Source organism: Antedon mediterranea, chromosome 8 (genome assembly GCF_964355755.1).
Source record: "Antedon mediterranea chromosome 8, ecAntMedi1.1, whole genome shotgun sequence".
In the NCBI taxonomy this organism is placed as follows: Eukaryota; Metazoa; Echinodermata; class Crinoidea; order Comatulida; family Antedonidae; genus Antedon; species Antedon mediterranea.
Window position 1 is genome coordinate 5,555,989 of NC_092677.1, and position 11,510 is coordinate 5,567,498.

The window sequence follows — 11,510 nt, forward strand, 5'->3', positions numbered from 1 at the left end:
TACCTCTAGACATTTATTATCTGATTATTAATTAACACATATAGTTGTCCACACCTTTGGATTTCCGTGAATGTCTAAAATGGCTTCCCAATCATTGCCATTCATACTCAACAAAACCTCGAAGGTAGTGACCCATCTGTTTCCATTTTGTCTCCCTTTCGTAATTACTCCAGTAACCGGTTTAATCCAGTTATCCAATTGTACTTGGATCCATGGATTTGTATCACTGTTTTGTGGTCGCCATCCGCTTTCATTCATTCGAGCATACTGCTCGATGGCTCCTGTTCGGGAACTTGATGCCTGTATAAACTCGTCCGGTATTTTCCTTGATTCCATACCAAACGGTTCATCGCATAAATCTAAAACAAAATCATTCTGACAATAACTATTTGCCAATTTATGTTTATATTTTTTATGTATATTTTACTTTATTTATCAAATGGAGATGCAATTAATTTTGTGATTTAAAATTATAGTTGGTCTACATATTTCAGCTAGAATAAGTTTGCTTCGACACATTGATTCTTGTATACACACTTACTTGGTTCTTGTGTTAGTTGGCTTGTGGTTGATTCTTCAGTGGTAGTGGTAGTTGTAGCAGTGGTTGTAGTGCTAGCAACAGTGGTAACTACAGCAGCTGTGAAATCATACAAACATTCAGATCATCAGAAAAAGTGTCTCTACATTATCAACCTAGTTTGACAAAAATGTGTGATGCTCCAATTATGGAGTGATATGACATCATCATGTCCACATTTTTTTGTCACATAAAGTTTGATAGTGTAGACAGGGCTTTAGTTTTGTTTTTTAAACTTCATAATGTATTTCTGGTTTTCCAAGCTTGTTCCTACTAAACGAAGTTGCACGTACGTGAACTAAAATCATGTTTATCGCGAATAGCGTGCGCGACGCATGATGGGAAAGAAATGAGTGGCACACGTCACGTATGTACGGGATTTCCTTCATTTCCTTCCCATAAACACATTATTAATGTTATTGAAACCAAGGTAGGAAAAGTGTATACGAACAATTGCTAATATTTCGCGGTAAATGTTTGTGATCATACATACAGGATGTAGTGTCAGACGATTTTAAAAAAATGCTAAACCAACGACAAACGCATGCGCACAATAGATCAACTGGCGTCAAATGTCAGCGCAATTCGATAGAGCCTTTATAACACAAACTTGTATTTATGACTTACCATCGCATCCAAGAATTTCAAATCTGAGACATACGTGACTTATCCAAGTAAGTGGATTTATACGAACGTATTGAGCATTTACGGCAGACGGTAGCATATTCGTAACTTCGGTGTGTTGATCTGAATTGCCATTAAAAATCTTTAAGAAAACGAAATTCATTTAGATAAAACATTGGCTAAACCTAGTGTTGACAAAAAAAATCAAAATAGTGATGTGCCATCATCGTGTCCATATGTGGGCACATCGCATTTTTTGTAACAAAATTTGTTAGAGTATCAGCCATTTCTTGTTGATATCTATTTTTGCTTGACAATAAAGATGAATCATGCGTTAATAATTTGAAATATATTGTTGAACAACGGCAATGATATCTGTCAGGTACCAAGCAGCATACGAGTTGTTGGGCAATTTGTGTGATAATCTGTAGATAATAATTATCTCCTTTGTGCTTTACTTAACCCTTAGTAGAAAGTCAATTTTCATTTACTGATGACGTAGTTCATTGACAATGTGAAGAATTATCACCTTCGTTTAAAATGATATACAGTAAATAACTTACAATCACTGCATCATTGTCATCAGTTATATCTACAAAGTTGGTGCCGTCAACGCTATAAAGAACTCCGTACGTCTTCACATATTTATTTCTATCACTTCGACCCTGCGTGATGACGCCGCTTATTTGTTTCAGAACACCAAAGTCAACCTGTATCCATTGGTTTGCATTGTTGTCACCTGAACACCAGGCACCATCGCCTTCACTGTCCGCTTGTGTATTTAATCTTCCACGTTCAGGTCTGTACTCACTGGCGAAATAACCAGAAGATGACAAGTCTTGAGAAGGTATTGTGCCATCTTCAACTCCAAGTTTACTCGTGCAGGAATCTACTTTGATAACAATCGTATAAAATATTAAACATACTGTAATGTATTGATATAGATCTATAATTGATGAATCAACCTTAGTATCATATATTGTTTGAAGGTTTGCATGGCGAAATCAAATGTTGATATAAAGTTTGCGGTACACCACGTGTATTAATTCGGAAAAGAACTATTGAGTTTCTCGACGTTTCGATCAATATACTTTGATCGTCCTCAGAGTATCACAATTCAATTGAGTTCACCAGTTTGCCCCAGAAAGGTCCATAGAAGAAAATGTCCAGATGTTTTAATGTCCATTAGGCAAAATAATTAGTTCTCCAAAGAAAACTATTAGAGATTGTCACTTTTTAAGCACAGATTACTTTTAAATTCTGCCGTTTAATGTCATCACAGGATCCAATAATTATTGATAATCTATCTAAATATATTTATCATGCTTATAAGTTAATGATATATGTTTTGCTTAGAGAACAAAATTAACTAATTCATTTATCTTGTGACCATAAATTGCTTTATTTTTCAATGTAATTATTATTTTGTTAATTACTAGGGGCCAGAGGCCTAAAGTCAATAAAGTCAATGAATGATTTGACAGGGCCAATTCATCATTGTAACCCAGATACAATCCCTCCAAAATGTACCTGGATAAACTTAGGACCAATAGTTACGCTCAGAGATGATATAATGACACACCTTGCCGACAGTTCTTCAGAAGCACATCTACAGCCACGCCTCACTTACAGCATCATTTATACTTTGTTCATGTTTCCTTATTATCGTATTATCCTGTATCATTCCTGAATTTGTATTATATTGTGTATTACACCGTATTACTGAATAAACAACTGTGATATTCAATCAACCAAGCGAGTGGAGTCTTTAATACAGTAAAACCTTACACATTATAGTCCGGTGGCAGGAGGGGGGAATCACCACCCGAAAGGGGACAAATTGCCATCCAACTTTTCTAGACCAGAATTTTCCGTAGATCACGAATCTGGAAGGTAATCGATCAGGATAGGAAGCGAGATATAAGGGGTCAAAGTTCAAAATTGACCAATTTATTATATTTTACCAATGTATTATATATATTTTGTATTATAACCAATATATTTAAGTTTAATTTGGTCTTTTAATACATTTGTTTGGTCATAGGTATCTATTCAGTCAAATGTCAATATTGATAAATCACAAAATTTGCCTATAAAACCAAATAAAAACTAACTAACTGTTTTTCATTCTGTTATATTAGGACATCAATCAATCATATACAATCAAAAGAGCACATTAATCATTAAACCAGTTGACATAGGTCAAAGGCCAACATTTTAACAAGTGATATACTAAATAATGCAAAGTTAGCCAAACTATGAGATCGATAGTCATAAATGTAATCACATTATTTGATCAGTAAAGTAATATGGTATTTCTGATATTTTTTCCTAGTGCGCATTATTTTAAATGTATTATAATACTGTAAAATAAATAATAAAATTAATATTATGACTGTTAAAATGTTACGCTGACATTTAATGATTTTTCACAACACATTTGCATTTATTAGGGCTACAATATTCGTTTTTGGGCAATAAACTAGTATTCATCAGAATTAGAGAATAGCAGTTCATTCACAGGATAGAGCATAGGCAGATCCAAGTGGCCCAGCCCAGCCCACCCCATCCCCCACCTTTATTTTCGACAATGAAAAAGTAGGTTAACTTCACCAATTCAATTCATAATTTCTAGGACTCCACATCTCTTTCTATTAAATGATCTTGGATTCGTCACTGTATGGTTTATAAACCGCAGAGAGGACACAAGCAATGTTGAAGCTTGTACAATTGTTTCGAAGAATAATTTTGTTTTTTCATTATTAAGTTCTGCAAATACTGTATGTTTCAAATGTTTTGATTACCTTTCATAAGGGACCACCAGGATTTATTTCCCTTTTTAAAAGATAATATTGCCGGTTTCTATCAAGGACATATCGTTTGTATGAGCCTCAATATGGTTGATAGCCACAGATAGTTTTTCTGTACAACTAATATAAGATATTATCTTCTTAAACACATTTTCCTGTGCATACTGTAGTAGAAAACCTGTTTATAATAAGGTCCATCTTTCCGAAGGTTTCATATAAAGTATACTGTTCAAAGTTAGCAGTATCATGTCAGGAGAATAAACTGTGACTCTCTTCTTTATGCGTCTAACGAACGTAAACACCTAAATATTTTCTTTACAATTCAAGCTTATTCATAACATTAAATAATATTAGAAACAATAGACTAAAGTATAAAATGATTGAACATCAAAAATCATTATTAGCAGTGGCAAGGGTCTGAGACTAATAGAACCAAGTCAATGCCAACTAATATAAAAAAGCACTGCTTGGAATGATTGTGATCACTGTAAATGATTAAGTCTATTCCTTTTTTCGAAAGAGGAGTCATGAATCAATCCTGGTTGTCAAATCCTGGTGGTCACATATAGAGATAATCAAAACTTTTTTGCAGAACTAGGCAATGACCAAACTCTTCACAGAATAGTGTCTGGAAGAGAAATCATCTCATTTAGAATCATTTTAATGACAGCAATGCATATGCCCTGTTGGTGCACAGGCTAGTGTTCGGATAGTCCAGATAATCATGGACATGTGTTCCAGATTTATCTATTCACTATGGGTTGGTATGTACATATTCTGAATACTACTATGTTCTGATTGCAATGGGGATGAAAAAAGTGATAACCAATAATATAGTAATATTTGTTAGACGCTTATCCACCAAAGTGCTCAAGGCGCCTGTGAAAGACCAATGGAAACAATCCGTAAACTTTAAAAAACTACCAAATCTAGACAAAAACCACATAATTGCATTCTGTTTACCAGTTAAGGTGCACAGACTGGCTAGTACATAAATAGGTATTCTCAGTTTTCCGAGTATTTATAAACCAAAAGTATATAGCCAACATAAAGAAGCATATCAAATCATGAATGAATATTGCATATTACTCTGACAAATTTTTGCGAAATGAATTTTTAAAGGGTTTGCTTTAACCATTTATTTTATTTAAGGTCAGCGTAACATTTCACCTGTCTGATTTGATTAATTAGAGTATTATATTAGTCAAATGTATAATGAAATAAAATAACTTTACTGATCAAATAATTTGATTACTTGTAAAACCATCGATATCATAGTTTGAACAAGTTTATTTGGTATCGGTAACTACTTAATATGCATATTAAAATTTTGACATTTGACCTTATGTCAACTGATGAAATGATGTATGTGCTCTTTTACATTAGTATTGATTAACAGGATGAGAAAACATCAAATTTTATGTTAATTGTTAGTTACGTGATCTTTCAGAATGAAAAGATCCCCTGTTATTATTGTTATTATTATTATTCTCCTCCTTTATTTCTTTCTGTACAGATTTTGTGTAACAGATATCTCAAAAACTTAACTTGCAATGATCATCAAATTTTCACAATATCTTTCAAATAATAAAATATTCTAAAAATAAGCTTTTCAGCGTGATCACTCATCCGTGAAGTCATTTATACGCCATTTTGTGAAATCACATTATTAGTCATATCTCTCTCATAACTTTTCATCACATATCAGTTAAATTCAATGTCAAGGGTAAAACTACGGTATTAAAAATAAAAATGTGCGCATAGACAAAGTTAAAATTTCTTAAAATAACATAAATGGTACGGCTTTTATACGTGCTCCCTCTACATTTGTTTATACCAAATTATATAATTACTCTATTGGATATCATACACAATAATAATCATAGAAATAATGTTCAATTATACAAAAAAAATGTATTGACTGGATTGCGGTTCTCCGCTAATAATAGATAGTTGACGTTTTCGCAAACGATCTGCTATAATTAGCCAATACGCCTCAACTAAAGTTTCTATGCATCGGAATATTAGCGGTTGATATACCGGTATAACACCCTCCTTTGAATAGGCCCACAGTGGGCTTATTTTGAAGAACGGAAACACGTACAGATTTGGCAGGTCATCCAATTACTTTATTTACATTTAGTTGACTACAGTAAAAAATAGGAATGTACGGTTTTTAAAAGTGTTTGGTAAAATACTTACTAGTTTCACAATTAGTGCCAGAGTACCCAGGTACACAAGAGCAAGTGTATGTTCCTACGCCATCTGTACACGCACCGCCATTTTGACATGGTGACAGATAACTGCAATGGTCAATATCTGGAAGTAATGTTTAAATTAAATGTTTAAAAAGTACACAATAAACAAGAACCTTTGATGGGGATATTACCGGTATATTAACGGGATATTTGATTGTTTAGTGGGAAATGTTAATTGTTAAAGTGTTATGACAGATTTTTTTAAATATCGTATTTTCATATATTGAGTATTGGTAAAATAAAAGACGAATGATTTAAATTATTAATATGCACTTATATATTTAAACTTTACAATAACACAAATATGTAAGCATAATACTTATGAATAAATTTAATTACAAGCCACACGTTTTGCATTTTTAATATCTTAAAGTTAAATTTACTTTTTAGAAAAAGAGTTATACTCTGTTTTTTTTTATTGTGTTATTAATGCATGTGTCGGGGGCGTTTATTCGAGGAAATAAATAAACGCCCCGCCACATGCATTAATAGTAATAACACTTTTTTTTACAATAAGTAAATCAATTTTATTATTTTTATGACTTATTTCTAAGTAATATTGTGCCTCAATAATCCACAGTAAAAATAAAATACCGTAGACCATGGAGAAAAACACAATTATGGAAAGTTTGTTACATGTTGTGTAACTTCTACAATTTTAGAATTTCAATGGTTATACCTTTTTCGTTTCAAAGAGAGTGGCAGTTTGGATTAGTAAGTTTCTATGCATATCGGCATATTAGCGGTCGATATACTGTACGCTCAGCAGACATTGAAAAAGAAATGATAAATGTCTGCAAACCCGCGCCAATTGCACCACAATGTGACATTTACGTTACCCACGACTTTCGTTTCAAAGAGAGTGGCAGTTTGGGTTAGTAACATTACACATAAATAGTAATTCTTAAATAATGAACTTTTACAATGTCCTCTGATGGTGTCTGTCAGTACAGTAATAACAAATACAACATATGTTGATGAAACTGCCGCCTTTTTAGTCGCGTGGACGCGACTCAATAGTTCACTATGTCGGTCGGTCTGTCTGTCGATCCGGTATCACTATGCGTTTTATCGCTTTTCTGTACTTTTTGAACTGTTTTTATGTTTTTTCTGAGAGCACGCGACTTATGGCTGTTGGCCTTGTTACTTCTATTTCTACTACGGTAACTATACTTTTGATCCATATTTTGTTCACTAGGAAGAGAGAGTTTTTCGTGTTTACCGTCTAAGAATTATACGTTATAAGTTTCTTTTTACTTCGCTAAAATGAACTAATCGATCTCATCATGTTAACTATGCATGTAACTATAATCAATAACAGTATAATATATATTTTTTAAACATAGTTCATCCGTTTTTCCATATTATGTTTTTTTATAATGTTTATATGAGGGCCTCTTGATTGTCAGCATATGCTGTTTCGAGTCACCCTCACTAAATAAGGTTTAATAAAAAATTAAAATAAAATAAATAATTAATTAAAAAAGAGTATAATAAACGCCACCAACACCCCCCAACGCCCCGGGACGTTTATTCGAACACAAAACGGTATACATTTCAACTTCATAACATCGACAAAATTACCCATGTTTGGTACGAATAAATTAGTATATATTAATTATATATAATTATATTGAAATAAAAAAAGTGGGAACAATCTTACCACAAGTAACCCCCACATCCTCTCCATGATCGCAGTTATTATTCCCCCATCCTGGTGTAGAGCAGTGCCACAGGTGGCTCTCATGACCAACACAGTTGACATCATCTAACCAAATAGGACCACTCCCAGCGCCAAAATGTGCAGAACTCCACACATGCGAAGCTCCAACGTAACCCATTGAGCGACACGCAACGTTCGCGTCGTTCATGTCAAAATAATCATCGCATACAGTTCCCCATTCCCATCTATCTTCACAATAAAGCCAGCAACCAGATGTGTACCACCATATCTCCAGCCGTCCTTCATAATAGTAATTGCCACCCGACATCGTTATATTCTCTATAACACAATCAAAATAACCATCAATGAAGAACTTTACAAGAATAATAAGCTCTGTCTACACCATCAAACTTTATGTGACAAAAATGCGATGTACCAAAATGATATGCTTAAATTATGGTAGTGATATGACATCATCATGTCCATATATGGGCACATGACATTTTTTTGTGACATAAAGTTTGATAGTGTGGACAGAGCTTAATACCAAAGCAAACAAGAACTCAATTTCTCTATAGATATCCGATTACCATTTCATTCAATTTCAGTACAGGTTCACTAATGTTCTAATTCACTATTATATTCACATTATGACACCAAAAATGTTATATAATGTGTGCAAGAATAAAACATGCGAGGAGGCATTGAACGAGAACCAAGAGTCCAACTAGTCAAGTATAATATAATAGTCAGTATTAAGGATCCAATACGATACGAGGAAAGTTTTTGCAATCTCCAATAAAACATTTAAAAATTGAAGTTTAACAAAAATATGAAAATATATAAACATTGTACGTAAAAAAATATAGGGAAAAATATATCTCTTCAACATAATTAATATAAAAATACATGTTATTTACAAATACGGGACATCAAAAAAGAAAACGACAAAATAAAGTAGTTAGTTCAGGGCACCCCGGCCCATATTGAATAACAAAGACAATTAATTCAAATACAATATAAATAATATAAAACTTACGTGAGTTAGTAGACCCGATACAGATGAGAACTAAAATACAAAAACCTAATATATCAGTCATTTTTAATGATTCTTTTACAAAATCACGAAGTGTCGTATCTTCGAGAGCAAATTGCGTAATGGTAATCGTTATATTCAATCGAACCTGTCGTATACGCAAGGTATTGCGGATAACCCTTGTTAATGTCAGGATCTTTTTTTTTCATCTTCTTTATTCTTCTTTCTTTCAGCGATTTTTGTGCACAGCCTATCTCAAAAAATTGTAATCATAACATTTTGTAACTTTACCAAAATTTAAACCTTTATCTGAAGATTTCGTAATAAGATTTTCGTTAGCGCCAGAGTTGCGCAGCGTAATGTACGTGTGATTTATGAAATTCTACGATTGATCATAAATTTAGAACGATAAGTCATTTTTTATTGAATCTTCATAAAATCATAATTTGTATAAGGGGTCAACTTTGTATGGAATAAAAATGGCTTATTGCACAAGAAATTATGCGCTCACGTGCAATTAAAATTGTATATTGCGAAAAATCAATTTCTATGTGTTTCAGGTCATTTTGAGTATTTACAATTTTTTTTTACGTTGCGCGCGCACATTTGCGTACGCAGCTCGTAAGCAGCATAAAAAGGCCATTTTTGCAATTGATTTTTGGTTTTTATATCTTCTGTATTAGATTGCATTAATTTTGATGAACTTTAATGTTTTCACTTATAAAACGACAAAATAAAAATGGTTAAATTAAATCAAAAACCCAATTTGACGATTTTTTGTTTTAAATTTCAGTTTTTTTTCAGGTAAATATTTTTTTAAATCCAATTTTTGGTCAAAGTGGATAACTATTATGTGACATATAAAATGGCATATTAAAAAAAAATGTAGGAATTTTTTTTAGGGGGACAATCAATGATATTATAGCCTTCGGCTTAGTACATCTTTTTAAATTAAATTGTTTACTTATGGCAATGTTAACAATATCTTCAGCGTTCTTACTATCTTCAGTTCCTATTATTTCTGTACTGTCTTCATACTTTGCTTATCGAGGCTGTAAAACCAATGATTCCTTATTGGAAGACGGCGTGCGTTTAAAATGATGTCGTTATCATCTATTTTTATTAATCTGAGTGTTGGTTTTGTACAATTTTTTAAATTTAAAACTTTTTCTTCACTATCAAACTTTATGTGACAAAATGTGATGTGCCTATAATATGGATATGATGATGTCATATCACATATTTGGGCATATCACACTTTTTTTTGTCAAACTAGTTTGATAGTGTAAACAGAGCTTAATATCAACTTACCAGATGCAACTGTGACGTAAATGCACGTCCACGATAGCAGGTCTGTTGAGATAAAACAAATTAATTGAAATGCAGATGTGTTTGACAATTTATTGTGACAGTAGTTTGTACACTCACTCAATATAATCCATATATTCATAACTTGTTTTCCCTTTTTTTAATTTCTGGGAAGTCAAAACAATGGTATGGTAGGCCTATATCAAACTGTGATATAGTAATTCTGTATTTGAACATTTTTTATCTTGTTTTGAGCATCTTTGACTTATATTATAAATATGCAATTTGGAACTAAATTGAAACTTGAACCTATAAAACGTTGTCTATAATCGTTGAAACTAACACATTTTCATTTTAATTACGTCTACACATCAGGCCATATATCGATTTTCTTTAGATAATATGTAATTATACTATATAATGTTATACTATAATCCAGTATACTTACATGTAGGCCTATAAGCAATAAACATACTAAATCCCATGATATGTCTTCTCTGGTAAATTACTCTAACGTTTTGTCTTTTAATTATAGCGAACCTATCTATGTAAACGTATATGTATATTGATAATCGTTACAATATACCATCTATAATAAAGGGCATTGATCGATAATATATTTCGTAGATATCACTGTATCAATAGGTTGTGCAGAAAGTGTATTCACCGTAAAACATGCATACATAATTGTACTACACATGCTGTTTTTCTTATCTGTTGATAATATTTGATACCAACACACTATTGATTGTTTGATTGATTGAGCTTAATAAAGAAATTTAATCCATATACTTAAAGACACGCATTTCAAAAGTCAGCTTTCGAATTATAACTTGTTATTTATTATATTATGTAAAAAATTTAAATATTTAATTTCCTTGTTTATTTTTACTTTTATTTTAGTTTTTTTTTAATGTTATGTTGTATTGTTTGTATTTATGCTGCATTATGAATGCACCACCATTTGAGCCAATAATTATGAGTGTTCTCAATAATAACTGAGTTCAGTAGGCGTAAACTTTAATTTAGTTTAATTTTAAATAGTTTAAGGAATTAATAGTAAGAGCCTAATACTAGTTAATGTTAGGCCTATTATTTATTTATTTATTATTTTTTATATATTTATTTTTCTTATATAAGGTTACTTTTATCCTAAACGTATCATGTTTTTTATCATGATTATTGATCATGAACTGGTGCGCGTATGCTGTAATCAATTATAACGGCAATGCAT

General features: G+C 32.0%; 1 protein-coding gene across 1 annotated transcript in view; it reads right to left on the reverse strand.

Annotated features, from left to right (window-relative positions):
* LOC140057212 (uncharacterized) overlaps positions 1-10,810 on the reverse strand; it is a 28,500-nt gene extending 17,690 nt beyond the window's left edge. The window contains exons 1-9 of the mRNA XM_072102773.1: positions 10,725-10,810; positions 10,280-10,321; positions 8,972-9,001; positions 7,933-8,271; positions 6,214-6,330; positions 1,765-2,093; positions 1,205-1,343; positions 542-637; positions 55-359 (exon numbers count right to left, since the gene is read on the reverse strand). Coding sequence (XP_071958874.1) covers positions 55-359; positions 542-637; positions 1,205-1,343; positions 1,765-2,093; positions 6,214-6,330; positions 7,933-8,271; positions 8,972-9,001; positions 10,280-10,321; positions 10,725-10,761 — 1,434 coding nt within the window. The 5' untranslated portion in view covers positions 10,762-10,810. The remainder of the gene's footprint in view (positions 1-54; positions 360-541; positions 638-1,204; positions 1,344-1,764; positions 2,094-6,213; positions 6,331-7,932; positions 8,272-8,971; positions 9,002-10,279; positions 10,322-10,724) is intronic.
* Between the last annotated feature and the right edge of the window lie 700 nt (positions 10,811-11,510).